Raw genomic sequence first — 19,609 nt, 5'->3', positions numbered from 1 at the left:
ACAATGACTTCACTCACTGTCAAAGTAGCTGGTGTCATCCTCAGACTCCAGCTGGGGGATGAACTCTGCCTTCTGCCTCAGCAGGCTGTTCCAGTCCAGACTGTGAAAGAACTGATGGTGTTTGACCTCATACGCCCCTCCTGCTTAAAGATACATATCCAATCAAATAATAAAGCAACAAGCAGTAAATTCTATTTACTCCACTTTGTGTATTAAATATCTGTTTTGCTTTGTTTTTTGTAGTTAGGGTTAGTAGTTGTGGTTTTGTTTCACAATATTTTCACTTTATGTGATGCTGGAATCTTCTTAATATCACCAGAAATTTTATTATGTGAATATAGTCTAAACTTTCACTGGCAAAGTGGTGATGATTCTAAAATATTTATTTTATTTACTTTATGTATGCATGTTTTACATTGCATTTCATCCGCACAGCCATGCATTACTTTGCGAATCCTAAAATACCTTTCTGGACAACTAGACATTCACTTAAATGCCAAAAGCAATTTTTACTCACTTCTGGAGCTTGTCAAGTATTACCGCAAACATTTTGGACCCTTACCAGTGCCGAGGCGCTCCAGAGGGTTCTGTCTGAGCAGTAGGGTGATCAACTCCTGAGCATCAGCTGGTGGCGCATCCTCTCCCTCCGGCCAGTTTATTTCATCTACAAGAAGCAGCAAACAATTTCATCCTCATTAACCAAATGGAACAAAATCAATGTCTTTTCCAAAAATCATTACTTTTCATTCAAAATAAAAGCTCTCTGGTTTTGTTGGGCCTTTATTGTAACACAGAACTGTTCACTCGTGCACAGCACCAAACTAATGAATACAGAGAATATTTTTACATATGAATCAAATGTGATTATTAAAATGCATCAAAATGCCTGCTACAACATAAACAGGCATGCATAAAACATCTTAATATTCCACTTTCACGTGCATCAATTCCGTGCATGGATTTCCAGTATCCAGAGGTTATTTGGCATTTTTCACTACTCAAAGAACAGGGCACTTGACACAATCAAACCACAAATGATTGCAGAGCAACAACAAAACTGAGCTTAGATCAGAAAGAAATGGGGACTTTAGCATAAAGGCCAGGGGAGTGAAATAAATGAAGAGCTGTGCTTTGTTTGTTTCCCGACAGTCTCTACAGCAACATGAGCCTCACATTTGAATCACATTAAGAAGCATAAATATGCATCCAAGCCCAGGGCAACAGCAGCTTGCTGGGCTCATTAATTAAGACTCACACCTATGCTAACCCCATAACAGAAAACGAACACTAAAGGTACAAATGGTAGCAGAAACACTTAGGAGCTGCAGAAACACATTGGAGTTGTTACAAGGTTTTCTGGCTTAATGGATAATAAAAGAATTCACACAAATATTTTGCCAATTTAAATTTTTAGGTCCAATTTAAGGACAGAGCAAATATATTCAATTGAAATACATCTTTCTATAATTAAAAATGTATCAACGTATTCTTCAAATGACATTTAATACAAATAAGATCATCTCCCAAATGAATATATTACAAACAACATAATACTTTGAACTATAATAGAACTATAATGTTAAGGGTTTGTTTTTGGATGAGGACTGAATCAGGGGGTAAACACATTTTGGCACAGTCATGAGGATATTCATCACTTTACCTGGCTTAACTTAATGCAACACTGCTAAAACAAGTGGCTGTGTTCTATCATTACGGTCCAAAGGACAGTCTTATTAGATATGCATATGCATGACAATGAAAACGACACTATGTAAAAATAAATTGTATGTATACTTCTCAGCCTAACTAGAAAATAGAATAAAATTAAAAATAAAATAATAATATGAATAATACTAATATCGAGGCCCCTGTCAAGCTATAGAGACAGAGTGCATTTAGGCCACGCCCACATCGGGTGGGAAAAACAATCCAGTGCTCTCCATTAACTTTCTATTGCGGGAAGCCGACTCCTTGTCATTTCTGACTTATAAAAAAAAAAACAGAGCAATGCCTCAAAGCTGCTGTGTGACAAGGTGTACAGCAAACAAGCTAAAAAACCCAGAACTGTTTTTATAAGCTGTCGACCCAAAAAAACAAGCGTTACTTTTGTGTCCTTAAACGCTTGTTTTTTGGGTCGACAGCTTATAAAAACGTAGTTCTGGGTTTTTTAGCTTGTTTGCTGTACACCTTGTCACATAGCTTAGCATAGCTTTTAGACATTGTTCTGTTTTTTGTTATAAGTCAGAAATGACAAGGAGGCAGCTTCCCGCAATACAAAGTCAATGGAGAGCGTTGGATTGTTTGATTTTTCTTCTTCTCATATAAAAACAGAATCACATGTGATTTCATTTGTATAAGACAGCAGTGAATAAATCCAGAGAGATCAAGGTTTGCATAACAACAGGTGGAGGATAAGAACAGGAGACCCACATGCCTATGAGATACTGACATGCATTAATGAGAAGCAGAGTTGAGATTACGCAACAGAGTCTGAATCTGCTAAAGCTCTTGCTGAATGAAGCAAGCCTGTATTGCATAACAGGAATTCAGAATGTGACTGACCGCTGATGACCTGGCCGAACAGTTCCTCTGGAGTGTCTCCAAAGAATGGTACACAGCCCACCAGGAACTCATAGAGGATGATGCCCATTGCCCACCAGTCCACTGGCTTCCCATAGCCTTGCCTTAGGATTACTTCTGGAGCAATGTACTCAGGTGTCCCACACACCTGTAAAAAATGTATGCAGATATTACAACCCTTAAAATCAACAAAGCTAGTCATTAGTAGGTTTAGATGCTGGTGTCTAGTCTTATATAGCCTAACCAGCAAATTGCTTAAAAGCATGGCTATGCTAGTCCTGGATCAACATCAAACCAGCACTAAGCAGGATAAACCAGAAATTCGTGCTTCTCTAAAGACCAGATTTTCAGAGCAGAAACCAAACATAGAGGTTATGACAATGACTACGCAAATTCAAATGAAATATCAAGTTGTCAGGACTTTCACAGAGAATTGGACTTTTACCTGTTTATCAGAGAACTCTCTAGCATCCTTCTCAATATGACCCTCATAGAGGTTAGTGGTCATGTTCATCAGCCCCACTTTCGATAGTCCAAAGTCTGTCAGCTTGATGTGTCCCATTGAAGTGACCAACAGACTATCACAGAGCAAAAAACAACAACAATTAGTTATATTAGAATTATCAGAGGAAAACCTTACGTGTAAAAACAGAGCTGGTAGCTGTTTTTTTTTGCCAGTTCTGGCAAATGCTCTGCATACTCTAGCTAGCATAACAAAGATCTTTTTCCAAACTGAACCCCGGTTCACCAGGGGGTAGGCAATCACTAGCTAGAAAGCATGTCAGATCAAATTCCATCAGCTTGGATTTTTCACAGACTGTTCACTGTTCATGTTTATTTCACTTTAATTATGTATACTATGTGGTTGTTCACTAATCAATCCCACAAAGCTTACTTGTCTGGTTTGAGATCTCGATGGACAATTCCATAGTTGTGGAGATATTCCAGGGCTAACACAGTCTCGGCAAAGTACATTCTAGCCATGTCCACAGGGAGAGGACCCATGTTCTTCAGCAATGTAGCACAGTCCCCTCCTGTCAGGATAGGAAACATACAAATTAATGCTCCATAAAAATATGAATATATTGCATAAATAGGGTAACATTTTGCATAAAAAAAACGTTTCATAGTTACATTAAATTTTTTTTGGCTTATTTAAGTCTCATTTATTTGTTGGTTCAAGCACTTTGTTGGTAAATCTGTTATTTTTATTTTTTTTACTTTCCAAACATTTTTTCCCCTTAAATTTGATTCTGAAAAAAGCAATGTGAATTATCGTATAGGCCTATTTTATATTTTATTTATTCACTGACCAGTACATGGTTAACAGCTTACATGTTTACAGACGTGACGTAATGATGCAGCAGCATGCTCGAATTTCCCGCGAAAACCTACCCATACCACTCAAATTAGAAAACATTATTATAAGCTAACCGTTGTGAATCGGGCTAAAGTAAGGCTATAGTTTTGAACACTGGCTGGTTATGGTACTTGCTCAAATATTGATTTTGGATCATTTTTAACCAAAAAAAAGTTACGGACTGCAGCTTTAAATATTTGAACAAATGAGCTGATAAAAAACCTCTGACTGGACTAAGATGTAATTGGTGGTTACAAAATGTTAAATCTAGTATCATTACTATTAACAGGTCATTGATTTATTAGTCTCTGGTTACTCTGCATTCCATATCACTACCTATACAATGTTACCATATATGTATTTCATTACTTTTATTAGCAGTAACAGAATAATGAAACACTATTTTAAAAAGTAACATTCCCCAACACTGTAAATCTGTTACAGCATACCTTCAACATACTCCATAACCATGCAAAGATGTCTGCGAGTCTCAAAGGAGCAGTACATGCTGACCACAAAAGGGTTCTCAGCAAAAGTCAGGATGTCTCTCTCCACAAAGGCCTGCTGGATCTGGTTCCTCAGCATCAGGTTCTGCTTGTTAATCTTTTTCATGGCAAAACGCTGCTTTGTCTCTTTGTGTCTCACTAAATACACCGCACTGTGGGGGAAAAAAAATTCTTGGTTTAAATGAACAATGTATGATAATTTAATGCACAGTAACCATGACAGAGAGAAAATTAATTTAAAGGACTAAGCTAGGAATGGATTAGTATGATTTTGCTTACTGTGCTATATGTAATGCAAACCATTCGCACTACAAAACAGAATGTGAAACAATATGCAGCATACAATGCTAAACATTTTACCTAATAATTTGCTTCAATATGGTCACATGACCTCATTGCATGTTTTAGTTACTTACCCATAAGCCCCATTACTGATCAATTTGATCATCTCAAAGTCAAGCTCACAGGGTTTACGCCGGTGCCGCAGTGCTGCACTCAAACTGTGGGACTGGATATATAATTGTAATAATATTTTTGTAAGGAAGACTGCTTTTACATATATTTCAACTTTAAAATTAATTTTATTCTAAAAATGTATATTTTCCTGTTTAATAACTTCTCTGTGGCATGCTTTAATAATCACAGTTGTTTATCGGTTTTATATTCCATACATTTCTAAATAAAACTTGTGCTTTACAGTAGCGTACTATTTTGCTGTCTTGGTTAAATTATTTACAATAGTTAAAACTACTTACACTGACAGACTCATCCGTCTCAGGAGTTTCTGCAATCCCGCTGTCGTAGCTAGTTAACTGGGCAATTTCTGCAAGACAATGACAATTAATTAGAGTCTGGACTAAAAAAAAAAATCTTTGAAACAAACTTAAAATAAGAAACTAAGAATACAAACAATGACAACTATGACCCTCTAATTTTTATTCTTGCTAAACAAAATCAATATACTGTTTATTTCCAAATCGTTGGACATAATGTTTTGAGTACAGTTGGTCTTTCATTTATATTTACATATTTGTGAGGCTGTCTTCTGTGCAGAATGTTTTTCGTCATTTAAAAGACCCAGGATGACTATTGTTAAAAAAGACAAAACTATACTTCCATTGTGTTTTTGTTTTTTTTGTGACTGAAAGAAAACAAACAAACAAACTAACTAACAAGTCATTTTTCCAAAAGAGTAACTTGGTAGAGCTGACTGCTGTGGTTTCTAAATGAGTTAAATGGTGTGGAAATCAACTGTAAAATCTACACACATCATGAAACATTTACTTGGAAAAACTGCCACTCTGAACAAATCCCGGTGAGGCAGTTCTCAGGGGGCTCCAAAAGTAACTGATGAACAGCAGGAGGTAATGAACCGGAGGGTCATTCGGCTGCCTCGAAAGACAACTAAGCCCATCAGAAAGCCCTCACAACAGCTGGAAATCTACATTTCCAATCATCACACCAAATGATTTGGATGTTCTCCGAGGATTAGAAAGCCTTGGAGGGCTTTGTAACAACACTGCTTTGGCAGAGATGGCAAGACAGAGGCATCAAGGTCTACGAGCGTATTCTGTTCTCATTACCGATAATGATAGTCTTGAGTACAAATTCAGAGCTTCGTTACAGTATGTTGTGTCTATACGAGGCTTTCATCTAACATTATAAGAAATAAAACTCAAAAGAAAAGATAGAAACCATTTTCTGCACCTAGGATCCTGGCCTTGAACATATAAAATGCATTGATACATTGTTAAAGATTGTGAGCAGTAAATGTAAAGCCTTTAAATCCTTCTGATGTTTCCAACCCAATTTTATCCATATTTTTATGTGAAATTCAGGGGCAAAAAAAAACTGTGAAATTGAAGAGATCACAAATGGGTGTGCAACAAATCAGTAGCTCCTTTAAATAATTGTGCTACAGTGATAATTTTGTAATACAACACTAAAGTTGCTGAAAATGTGTACCGAATTTTAGTAATATTTATCGATATTTTCATAGACAACTTTTTTTTTTTTACGACACTGAACCACAAAAATCAGATCTTAATCCAACTAAGAATGTACAAGTGGCTCTGACAAAGGCTCCAGTTATGATTTCCATGACTGACTGACAACATGCGTCTACTAATAGTCAACTCAAATCAAGTCATATTATATGATATATCTATATACTACCAGTCAAAAGTTTTTAAACAGTAAGATTTTTTAATATTTTTAAAGAAGTATCTTCTGCTCACCAAGCCTGCATTTATTTGATCCAAAATACAGCAAAACAGTAACATTTTGAAATATTTGTATTATTTAAAATAACAAATGTTTTGTATTTGAATATATTTTAAAATGTAATTTATTCCTGTGATTTCAAAGCCAAATTTTTATCATCATTATTCCAGCCACATGATACTTTAGAAATCATTCTAATATTCAGATTTTCTGCTCAAAAAAACATGCATTATTATAATTATGGTTTTTGTTGAATTTTTTTTTCAGGTTTCTTTGATGAATAGAAAATTCAGAAGAACATCATTTACCTGAAATAGAAATCTTTTGTAACATTATAAATGCCTTTATCATCCCTTTTGATCAATTTAAAGCATCCTTGCTAAATAAAAGTATTATAACATACTTTTAAATACAGTTATTTTAAATAGTAAAAATATTTCACAATATTACTGCTTTTGCTGTGTTTTGGATCAAATAAATACAGGCTTGGTGAGCAGAAGCGAATTCTTTAAAAAAATATAAAAAATCTTACTGTTCAAAAACTTTTGACTGGTAGTGTATATATTTATTTATATATTAGGAGCGTTCTGTCCATATAAGCTGCGAATGCTCCGCAAACTCAAGCCATTTGAGAGAATGGGATCACAGAATTGCTAATTAACATAAACATGATTATAAATTGAATCTCTGTCACTTGAGCTTACAAAATAAAATGGTGGGAATAAGTATGTCAAATTATTTATTTGCGAAACGACAGTCATTTTCTGTAAATCTGTGTCAGTTACGGAAGCATCCAGGCAAGTGGATTTACAGCAGTTTTGGTGCTTCCACTCTATTGCTATTACTCATCATGATTTTTGCATCTTCATTAGTTTGCTGGCATGCTGGTGATTCTTATGCGTGAGGTAAGCTGTCCATGAATTGCTCGCCCAAGTTGGATCTGGATCCAACCTCGCCCCCTGGATCTTGTGTTCTGCAGTGAGGACCATCTCTGTCTAAGTGGAAAAATAAGCTGTTGTCTGCCGAAAATGAAAAGAAAACAAAAACATTGTAATGGTATATGGTCCTGCTTTCATAAGCAAAGCTTCTTTTAAAAATAAATCTTCTTACTTTTTTGGCATGAATAATGTATGTTGAAGATTGGTTATTTGGCAGCATACTTGGTACTCAGCATACCCAGTTAAAAAGCCACTGATATAACGCTTTGTACAATGCAGATTGTTTCAAAGCAGCTTCACATTATTAAGCAGGACAATAAAATTCATTAATTATAAAACTAATTCAATTTCAGCTGTAAAGTAGCTCTACAAAGCTTAATTTAGATAAATGCTGATTCAATTCAGTTTAATAACAGTATCAATGTTGCAAAGTTAGCGTCATTATCCAGCTTAATTAAGTTCAAAGTCTGTTGTCATCCGATGCAGCCCAGCTAAATCAATAAAAATTAATTGAGATGACAATAGCAAGGTACCAAAACTTTATCAGGCGACAGGGGTGTGAAAAAAAAGAAGAAAAACTCTTGAATTTAAATAAATACATACCATTTAATAATCGTGATACATTTTGACCAATTTGTAGATTTTGTTTCATAAAAGAATATTTTCTGTTGATCACAAAAAGCCTAATTGAATCCTTTATGGTTTAATATGAGTGACTAGTTTTATAGACACTGAACTCATCTTATCTTGTTTAAAGGTTTGACAAACTGAGGCAAATCCAGCAACTAGTTCTTCCTTGGAAGCACTCAGCCTGAGAGCCTGATAATAAAACTTTATTTCTTGATAGACTGATAAAAACCTGTGTGCCCAGACTACCAGAAGTTGCATGAATTTTCAGCCAAGCAAACTGAAACAGAATGTTTACTCGCTCTTGGCACTGGTGCAAAATGCACTAAACAGCTTATGAACAGGCCATGGGTGAACCCTCTGAGGCCAAGACTACTAAAAACCATGTACTAAGGTCCTCCTACCCTCAAGTGGGTCTCTTGTCAAACCAAGTTGGCTGATAATGTAGCGTGGGATGTCGGTCTTGATGCCTTGGCCCTCTTTGGCATGACCCTCTGCAGCCTCCAGGAGATGATAGAACTCTTCAGGGTCAAACTCCTATAAGACAGAAAGTATTTATCTTTAACACAAAACTTTGACCAAACTGTACTAATAGATTCTCACTTCTTGCATAACTTAAAGCATTTGGTCATACTGATTTAAATCAGGCTGACTGACCCAGACCATTGTTAAGAAACTCTTATAGACAACCTACCAGACATTCAAGGAGTCGAGCAGGCCTGGCGATGACGATGAGAATCTTCTTCACCAGCTCCTTGATGAAGGTCACCTCTGCACTCTCCGATCGCTCAGTTGACTGAATTACAATGACAGAACACATCACAAGTGGCCAGCTATATGCATGCATCAATGAAAGCAATGATAAGAAACAACTTGAAATGGAAGAATACACAAGGGGAAAAGTATTTTAAATACAGAAAGCTAGTTTTAGCTCAGAAGAATGAAGAAAGCGAAGTCTCTGGAGGCATTATTTACCTCCTGAAAGAGTCTTTCCAGTTTATCCGTGAGCTCACAGAAGTATCGTGAGGTAATGAGGCCGAGACGGGACTTTTCCAGGCAGTCTCTGGCCAGCTCAATGATCTGATGGTGTGCGAAACTGAGTACACCGTCAGCCAGGGGCAAGACATTCTCAGGGGAATTGCTTTGAATGATCTCCTTGATGCGCTCCTCCATCTGAGCTGTGGCCTGAAGGGTGGGAGAAAACAAACCAACAATGAATTCTCCTTTAAAGATACAATCACTCAACACTGAAGAAGATTGGTGAAAGTAGGTTACACTTACCTTAGGAAATCTTTCTTTGTACACATGATTCATCATGATAATCTCATGGTCACAGCACAATGGGGATCTTCCAGGACTGTCAATGCAATTTAAGAAAAACATTTTTTTTTTTCAATATACTCGTAGTCATGTGATAATTCTTAATAAAACTGTAACATTAATATTGCGAGAATAAGATGCAATGTGTCCCAGTTTGCATACTACATGCATTTCAACATTTTTCTAAATAAATAATTTGTGACATACTACAACATTAACATACAACTTCATACCTTTGGCATACTACTTTGTGATTTGGTATGCAGTAATTCTTGCATATTATTTAAGACAGATGGTATGTGAATTGTGATGCACTGGGATACAGATCTCAGATAAGTCCAAAAAGACAAGATCTAAGCTTCCTGTACCTGAGACTGCGGGAGCGTGGCCGCATAGGTGTAGCTCTCCTGGGGTCGTCTCCAGCAATGCTCTCTGTGTAGAAATGCTTGGACAGGAAGTGGAGCTCGTCTGGTGTGGGTTGGAAAGGCAGCTGATGGAGCTTCTCCTGTGATGAACAGGACGACTGGAAATGAAACGAAAATACATTGAAAAAGAAAAGAAAAAAAGAGAAAATGAAATGAAATGAAAACAAATCAAGAAAGAAAAGATGTCCCCTGATGTGTTGCATAACACATCATTAGGTGATAATGCAGATGATGAATAAAACTAAAACACAGCAATGGGTTTTCACGGTTTTCCTGTTTCTTCACAAAGAAGTAAGTCTAAAAATTATGTGGACCGGAGACCTCTATCAATACGCAAGTATATAAGTGAAGTATCTAAAAGAATAGCAAAATGCTATTGAGCAAATATTGTGCAAAATGCTATGCTAGCTCTACCAAGTTTGCTAAAACCAAAACACAAAAGTCATCATTTACTTCACCTCATTTCACTGCACAAAGATAGAATTTTCATTTTTGGGGTCAACTACTCCTTTCATGTAAGGGAGTCGGAATCTAAAATTTAACTATAACCTATTATTCTTTTGAAACTGACAATAAATTGTAGTGGATTCTGGAAAAAAAAAGGTTCATTTTGCGCATTATGTACTGCATTAAAAACAAACATTTTGTTCACCTTTTCACCTTTTTAAAGACTGTTATATTGTGCCCTAACCAACAATGACAGGACAAAATCCCTATATTTCCCATTCACATTGAAATCAGATAAAAAAATGAAAAAAAAAGTTTTTCTATTGAATATTTTAAAATGTAATTTATTCCTGTAATGGCAAAGTTGATTATTTGTTTTTTTTTGGTAACAATGCAAAAATCTTTACTCACACTTTTATTAAGTATTAATTTCTAATGAATAAAAAAATGTTACTGACAAAAAAATGTCATGTTACTGACAAATGACACTGACAGGAAATTTCTGTAAACAGAACACTGGTTGGCTGGTTTGCCAGCATCACACTGCTTGCCATTTCCTGTAAAGATGGGCAGCTGCAGCAACTGTGTCACTAAACAACAACAACCAGAGAGTGAGCGAGTTAGTGGGTGGGCAGTCTGGCGCAGATACAGGGACATATTTACCAGCAAACAAATCTGGCGCTGCTCAGAGGCACATGAATCAGACTGGGAGACAGTCATGGCAGCATCTGTTGCCCGTGGCAGACAGTCTCAGCCAAGTATCAATTCAGTTGTGCATGTAAGCGCAAGGACACAGACACGAACCAAAAGCTTCAAACCAGAAACAGCAATGAAGCTTGCAATGTCAACAACATACAAAGAAGTAATGTTGGTGTTGTTCATTGTATACAACAAGATGCATACAATTTTAGTTGACAGTTGGAGATTCCTCTGTTACAAAACCTAGTGAACTGCATACCTAAATAACATTTTAAACCATCACAGATGTGCTGCTAATAGAAAGGCAACATTATGGCCGCCTTTATTTGTCTAAGGTAGCATCACATTTGAGGAAAAAGCGATCCCAGAATGCATTGCTAAAATAGTAGATGAGTCAGTAGAAATGTTGATTATAAATACATTTAATTTAATACTTAATGTACTGTTAAATGTAGATACTTTAAGTATGCAGGGGGCCTTAGCAAACCTCCAAGGCGGGTAGAAATGGTGAATAAAAGTATTTTTGAAAATCCCTATCCTTAAATCTTTATCTAGTGAACAACTGGAAAAGTCTTGTAAATTTATTGGTTAAAAAGAGTGAGAACCCTACAGAACAAAAGACTCTTAAAAGTTTTGGAAGCCTGATATTTAATTTAATGAACTGAATTTTATTTATTTATTTATTCAAAATGGGGCAGGGGGTGTAGACAATAAGAGGTCTTGGAGTAAAAAAAAAAAAAGGCTGTCATGTGAGTCATGTCTCTATGTCATAATGAGTGTTTCACTTCACTTATGAGGTCACTTATAAGATTCATTTTCAGTTAAAAGTTAGCTGCCTTTAAAGGCAGTAGACAGCAAGGCAGCTCACTAGATTTTGGAACAGAGTCTTTGTCTTCACAGTTCAATGCTAATTTAGGTTCACTCTAAGATGGCATTCATACTGACAGTGATTTATTTGCTTAACGCCACCAAAATGTTTTTGCCATTGGTTGCTGGTAGTCCTTCCTGCTCAAATAAAGTATCCAACCAACATCTTTATATGCTGGAATTCTGCTCAACTCAACAACTCCAGAGTTGGACGTTGCTTAAAGGGGTCATATGATGCTTTTTTAAAGATCATTATTTTGTGTATTTGGTGTAACAGAATATGTTGACATGCTTTAATGTTCAAAAAACACATTCAGAGTCGCGTGACAGACACAGTGATGAAGCTGGTATGTGTTTGTGATGTGACTCTCACTCTCACTCTCTCTCTCACTCTCACTCTCACTCTCTCTCACTCTCACTCTCACTCTCTCTCGCTCTCTCGCTCTCTCGTTTTGAGACTTTAGTCTTTGCAACTTCAGGGATCTTATCTATGCACAATCAGCTTGTAACACTCCAAAGAGAAAGGAAAACTTGAATATGACCCCTTTAAATCTCTTCAAATTCCAATGAAAATTAATGTCATTTTGTCATTTAAACTTCAAGTTATTCTGTTGCTTCAAATCTCTGCCAGTGAATGCACACTTTCTTCTACCATTTGAAAAACATGTGGTACTTACAGAGACGGTGGAGCTGGGTGTGTTTGTTCCATAGCCAGAGGAGGGAAGGGATGCCAATGACCAGCGTCGCCCATCAGTTCTACAAACACAGACATCCCTCAGTCCATTTCCTCTCAAATAATTACAGGTACTGTGTAGAATCATCATCAGTAAATAGCATATTCTAGATTGCATTGCATTGGATCCCAGACATGAGAGGCGGGTGGTACACTAGATAAAAGGAAAATGCTGAGTGAGTCATTTATTTTCAAAGTAGAGCAGATGAAAGACAGTGGCAGAGTAATCCATGAGCCGGGGCTGCTATCTTTTCGAGCAGTGCTCTGTGAGCAATTTCCTATGGGTCTCCTGGCTGATTGAATGATCTGATGATAATCGCAGGAAGACAAATGCCACAAACACTGGAAGGAGTGTTACATGGGCCGAGAAAACACAGAAGATGCCAAAAAATGGTTGTGCAGGCACATATCTACAGTGAGCAGTTTAATGTACATGGAAAAGAGTGTGATGCACTATGGCTGATTTCAAGCACAAATGTACAAGAATAGAGTGAATCTCATGAAAACATGTCCAGGTCAGATTGCACCCCCGTTTGTTTGCTTGTTTGTTTATCATCATAAAAATAACATTACATTGTAAAAAAAACAAAACAAAACAAAACAATAGACTTTAAACAAAATGTAATTATTTTAAATTTGGTGAAATAGGACCCGAAAATGTTTAAGACAGGTATCATGAGATTCGCTCGATAAGTTTCATTTGAATTACCTGTCTGCTCTTAGTCCATGACTAGAAGATTATAAATAGTAAAAATAAAATAAATAAATAAATGAAATAATAATAATATTTGAAGTAGAAAAAAAAAGCATACAAATTTTGAAATAAAAGACCCATTTTTCACCCCATCCTGTCTGATCGAACAGAGTTTGATGTGACAGGTTAAATCTGATCTTCTGAACCATGGTTTTAAATTTGTTCCCATCTAAAACTGTAGAAAGCCTGTCAGCTCCTGAGTTTTTCAAAAGCAGCAACCAAGAGCTTTCATCAGCCACATGCTCCTCACTTTAAAGAACTTTGTTTACTTGAACATTGTACTGATGTCCTGATATTCCTGACAGATCTGGACCACTATTCTAATAATACAGATATTTATCTTTTAAATTATGGGTGCTATAGGTAGTTTACACACTATGTTCATCCTTACAAATTTCAATATTCTGGTACTTACACCACAATGATACAGTGTTTGCTTGCTCTCCCAAGTCAAAAGAGTCTCTATGATACTGTTGTCCCTAGACACAACTTGGATGGATCACACCTTTAATGTAAGTATTGGATTTTTTTTTCATTCTTTTTACTCATACTCCAGCCAAAAAACCTGATAGCTTAGAAATATAGGAAACTTCTCTTCAAATGTGTACCATAGGTATAGATGTTCATGTCATTACCTGCGTGTGAAGGAGAAATGAGCTGAAGCACTAGGGGAGAAGTTTCTAGGGCTGTCTTGTGGACTGGTGCCTGAAAAAAAAGGTTTCACAATTTTTACTGTGCCAGCAATACTCTACAATCTTCTAACAATATTATTAACATAATTTGTTTTTCTGCAGTTATATATGGCCAATATATGGCGGTGCCTGCTGTACAATCTTTATTCTTGAAGGCATAGGCAACACTTTCAGTAAACAACTAAATTTTGGTTTGGCCCCAAAACTATTACACTGCCTCAAATGTTTTGGATTATAATTAATAACACATATGGACAGTTTTTAATAGTATTTTATGAGGCCCTTTGTCCTTTTTGGCAAACATAGGAGTCAGTTAAACCAGAAAGGTCCATACGCCATTGTCACCAAATGTGACCTCTTATTAGCTAAACCCCACTGTTTCTGGGGATTGCTTTTGGCAATATGGCCACAATTGAGGGTCTGGGAGATCCCAAATCACGGCCATTAGAGCCAGTATCCCACTTCCACCAACAGAAAAACAGCCTTCTGCCCTGTAGTAATTACAGATAATTAACCTGATTGAACAGGGGAAAGAGTTAATAGTTAATTAACAGACATGTTTATGGCCCCACCGGTGTTGATAAAGAGAGGCCCCTGAGCTTTGCTGCTGGTGGCTGCTCATTAGTGGTGACTCATTTAGTGATATTCACACACAACTGATAAACAGAGTCAGAATGAACTGAAATGAATGCAAATAAGAAACTAATAATGATGTGGAATTTGCATTTTATTAGCTGATATGAGGTGTTCAATAGAAGATGCCAATATCAATATAAGTGGCAGATTGCTGATACAGTGGGATGAATACAATATATCATCAGCCTGTGTGCTTGAAACGTCACCTTTGTGAGGGTCTGTTAATACATTTCCACAATTTTGCAATCGTGATATGTCGACTTTATCTTTTAAGTTATTTTTGCCCAAGCACCCACTTTGAACAATCTGCCAGTGATGTGCGTGTTCTTGTTTTGTGTTTGATGAATACAATATATAAAAATAATTAATATACACAATTTATGTATATAATGTATATAAAATGCTGAAGTATATCCTGAAATAAATCCTTTTTTTTTTTACTTCTGTTCAACAAATGTGCATTAAATTGATCTAAAGTGACAGTAAAGATTTCTACATTGTTACAAAACATTGATTGCACTAGAGATGCACCGATTGCAACTTTCTTGGCCGATTCCGATTTCCGATTTTTTCGTTAGTGTGATCTGCCGATACAGATTGTTGCCGATTCCGATTTTCTTTCCAAGAACTATAATTGACAGCATATACAAACAAAAATCTACTTTTCTTCAACGCAAAGTTTTATTTTCATTAAAAAACTCAGTAATAAAATAAGAACACATAAAAAAATGGCAAACAACAGCACAAATAAATGCCATAGAATAAAGAGAGCTATGTAAGTAAGGTTAAGTAAGTTTTTTTGTCTTTTGTTCTTTGATTAACATGACAGACAGCAGTAGGAATATTGGACTGCGGTCCCTTTAAGAGTTTATCCACGGACCCAATATACTGTTACACAACATGCGTTCTCTTTCTCAACTATTTAACATTCCAAAACTGACTGTGTTTAACTGGATACTCGCCAAGATGGGTATTTTGACATAATTTTGTATGTATTTGAACGTTTTAGCGCAGTTAGGCACTCATTTTGGTATTTGTGTCTCACAAGCTGTTTGAGACTGAGCATGAGAGAGAAGGGGTCGTCGGAGAGAAGAGAGCGAGAATGCGCGGCTGACGTTATTGCCTGTGCCGCTGGTAACAAAACGTGATCATGAGGAAAATCAGCCGATTCCGATCCCTGGCCGATCGATCGGTGCATCTCTAGTTTGCACGTTCTATTCACCAAAGAATTCTAAAAAAGTAGGACCCACTTTTGTCTTTTACTACTATGTATTTACATTTAAAGTAATTATTTGATACAATGCACTCATTGCGTACATACATGTTTTTATGCGGTTGTACTTACAATTATAAATATTTTCCTGTAATTGCATATGTGATTAATTTAAATATTTATAATGCATACTGTTAATTATACTGTAGTCCCTTTTCCATACCAACAAACCTTTGCCATCACAGGAATATATTAGGTTACACTTTATTTCGATAGTCCACTTTAGACATTCTATTAAGTAACTTTGTAACTACTTGTCAACTACATGTCAACTAATTCTCATTAATTTGCAACTACATGTCTACTAACTCTCAGAGTAGACTGTTAGGGTAGGTTTAGGGTTAGTAGAATGTTGACAAAGAAAGTGTTAGAAGATATTAAGCAGACAGTCTACTAATACTCTACTAACTGCTAGTTGACATGTAGTTGCAAAGTTACTTACTGTTAATAGAATGTCTAAAGTGGACTATCGAAATAAAGTGTTACCATATATTATATTTTAAAATATATTAAAACAGAAAACAGTTCTTTTAAATTGTAATATTTCAAAATATTACTGTTTTTACTATATTTTTGATCAAAAAAATGCATGCCTTGTTGAAAATACTTTATGTAAAAACTATTTAAAAATATCTTTCAGATCCCTAAATTTAGAGCAGTAATGTATAAAATAAATTGATAAATGTATTATACTTTATCCTCACATAATTCATGACTCAAGTCTATAAATGCTATGCTAAATGGTATCTGAGAGCATAAGCTGTTATGAGCCAGCTGACTATGCCTCATTTCATGACTATAAAACTAAAGTGATGTTTAATCACATTAATACACTTTAATTAAATCAACAGTAATGCTGAATGTTCTTTAAAGGTTTCCAGTACAGGGGCAGCGTGTGCTCAGTCTGCAGAAGAGAGAGACGAAGACCTAGTGCGCAGCTCATGAATCAGACACAGGATCGCTGCTTGAACACACTGTGGTTCTGCAGTGCTTTATCGAGTTTTGTGGGCCTGGCCGCCTTAAAACAGACTGCTTACTGCGACACAGGTAAGTATTAAACCATGCCCTAACCAGGTGTGAAGCAACAGTTAAATAGTTGCAAGTAAAATAGTTTAATATAAAGCTTATATTAGAGCTTTTTTAGAGACTTCACTATGGGTAGGCCTACACTGCAAAAATAAGACTCCAAGTGTCACTTGGACAGACTCGACAACGAAACCATCAGTAATAACACACATGCACATACGCAAACAGACAAACACACTGAACCGGTTACCTGTGTGTGACGACAGAGGTGAGTGTGGTCGAGGAAGGGCTGATGACTGTCCACTCCCTATCAGACTTTTTCTGTTGCTTGTTCTGCAGCTAGAAAAACAAACCAAAGCATTGTGTTTTGTGAGCAGACCACTGCAATAATACCTTTGCATTACAGAAAAATGACAACAGCATTAAGACAGGTGAGCCATTTTAACACCTGGTCACACTGGCACAAAAAAAAAAAAACAGAGAGGCATCAATACTTTAATTGTGCATATTTTGCATCTGTCATAGTTTACATAATACATCACTATAGATTTGAAAGTATCATTATAGATAACTGATTTTATATATGATCTGCATAGAAGTAAATAGCAAATATAATTTACTGTAACACTGCTCTGTCTGTCAAGTGCATGTTTACATAAAAAAACAATGGAAAAAACAGGGCAGTGAAGTGCAAAAAATAACTATTATGGCATGTTTGATATTTCATTATTGCAATAAAAGTGACAGGTTGAAAGGTGCTGTTATTTTTGTTGTTGTGTTGTTTGCTTATACAAAACATTTACTGTTAATAATAGCCTACTACTGGTGTTATACTTTGTCATTTTGAATTTGAATTGCCTTGACTTTTTGAGATGACTTTTTTTAGCTAAGAAATAGTTAGCAGTTTTATTTTACATTATTTCTGAACATATAGGATATGTTTAAGACAAGTTTGTACAATATTTGTTATTTATTTAATTTTTGATCTTTTCTGCAAAGATAATAACCAAGTAATTTCAAGTAATTTTAAATGACCATGCTGACCACTTCATGGTGCATTTGGAATAGAAATGTCTCTAACCAGATGTTTAATAAAGAATGTTACTTGAATCATGTTGTAGTTACATTTTTAAGTTGACTAGTTAAAATAATAATAATCATCATCATCATCCAAACACTCTAATAGCATTATAAAAAAAAACATTTCATTTTTCATTTTTCTTGCCATATCGCCCAGTCCTAAGTAATAGTTATGCTTTAGCAGCACAATAATAGAGGACAGGGTGAAATCCTAGAGGGGAATTGAACATGTGACTGTGGCCTCTTCTCTAGCCATTGATCCCAAAGCTGGTGTCTGAATGGCAGCTGGGCAGACATCATAGATGACATTGCAAAGCCCTTGTGATCATCACCTAAGCAAAGAGACTGTGAAGAGCAGCTGCCAGTGAATCTATCACATTCATGGAGGTGTAAAAGGAATAGTTCGCCCAAAAATTATAATTATATCATCATCTACTCATTTTAAGTTTTTTATTTTTGAGGAGCCCCCAAAGAGATATTTAACAGAATGCCCAGGCTGTTCTTTTGCATAGAATGCAACTTTTAGTGTGAACCATGACTTTAACTGTCTCTGTGATCCTTAATTTTTCCTTTTCCTCTTGAAAACATGAATAATTTATTAAGGAAAAGGCCATGAGAAATAAGCGTTGGCCGCAGCTTATTACGGGCAGGAAGGTTAAGACAGTTGAATATTCCTCTCCGAGTTAGAGTGTCACCACATTAGATGAAAATGTGCATGATTTTAGTAAAACAACAAACACTTTCCAGCTTTTAGTGAACTAGGATAAACTAGGCAACAATCTTAAGTGCTCAAGCAAGACCTTCACTACTACCAGTAAAGAAGAATATGATTCATACAACATATAGAAACATAACAAACCACTGAATAATGTGACATTTACTTAAAACAATTTAGATGTTTGGAGATGGAGAGGCGCATGACTCTAAACGGGGGAAAAAAATAAATGTCAAGTAAGGAAAATGGCAATGAATCAAATAATCATTTTGAAGCACTCTAAAGGAGCCATATCTTACATATATGAACCATTCTTGTTTTAATATTTTCTCTCGAAGCCCACTTGTGTTAGTCAAGGTTTGTTGCACTGAACACAGACGCAATTTCATTTTACATGACCGTTTTCAACCTTCCATCTAACCCTTGGACTTCAGATATGTAGAGACATGTAACTTGAATATGCAAACATGGGCAGTCATACACTGTAAAAAATGACTGTGAATTTAATGGTAAAAGACTGTAAAAATGCTACAGTAAAATCCTGTTAAATGGTTAACGGTAAATTCCCCTACTATATACAATGAAAAACTGTATTGGACATTAATTTTACGGTAGTATACCGTTTTTGGAAGTGAAAAAGACTGTATAATTTACAGTGAATAACCGTAAATTGACATTCCCAGAATTCCCTGCATTACATTTCAAATT

The 19,609-nt window shown here is 35.9% G+C and overlaps 1 protein-coding gene across 3 annotated transcripts in view; it reads right to left on the bottom strand.

The window, feature by feature from the left end:
- Window positions 1-19,609, bottom strand: part of LOC107740425 (microtubule-associated serine/threonine-protein kinase 4-like) — a 94,430-nt gene that overhangs the window by 8,678 nt on the left and 66,143 nt on the right. For 2 of the 3 annotated variants that reach the window (XM_016553964.1, XM_016554648.1), the window contains 17 exons: window positions 17,357-17,445; window positions 14,115-14,184; window positions 13,435-13,455; window positions 12,670-12,748; window positions 9,923-10,077; window positions 9,516-9,591; window positions 9,210-9,419; window positions 8,929-9,030; window positions 8,639-8,771; window positions 5,202-5,269; window positions 4,863-4,954; window positions 4,390-4,598; window positions 3,476-3,614; window positions 3,026-3,158; window positions 2,563-2,728; window positions 563-664; window positions 18-143 (listed from right to left, as the gene is read on the bottom strand). In XM_016553964.1, coding sequence (XP_016409450.1) covers window positions 18-143; window positions 563-664; window positions 2,563-2,728; window positions 3,026-3,158; window positions 3,476-3,614; window positions 4,390-4,598; window positions 4,863-4,954; window positions 5,202-5,269; window positions 8,639-8,771; window positions 8,929-9,030; window positions 9,210-9,419; window positions 9,516-9,591; window positions 9,923-10,077; window positions 12,670-12,748; window positions 13,435-13,455; window positions 14,115-14,184; window positions 17,357-17,445 — 1,970 coding nt within the window. The remainder of the gene's footprint in view (window positions 1-17; window positions 144-562; window positions 665-2,562; window positions 2,729-3,025; window positions 3,159-3,475; window positions 3,615-4,389; window positions 4,599-4,862; window positions 4,955-5,201; window positions 5,270-8,638; window positions 8,772-8,928; window positions 9,031-9,209; window positions 9,420-9,515; window positions 9,592-9,922; window positions 10,078-12,669; window positions 12,749-13,434; window positions 13,456-14,114; window positions 14,185-17,356; window positions 17,446-19,609) is intronic. The other variant, XM_016553221.1, reaches the window with a different exon arrangement.

The sequence above is a fragment of the Sinocyclocheilus rhinocerous genome, unplaced genomic scaffold (assembly GCF_001515625.1).
Source record: "Sinocyclocheilus rhinocerous isolate Xijiao unplaced genomic scaffold, SAMN03320098_v1.1 scaffold1543, whole genome shotgun sequence".
NCBI classification, from domain to species: Eukaryota; Metazoa; Chordata; class Actinopteri; order Cypriniformes; family Cyprinidae; genus Sinocyclocheilus; species Sinocyclocheilus rhinocerous.
Note: the sequence above shows the minus strand (reverse complement) of the source record. Positions and strands in the feature narration are given on the sequence as shown.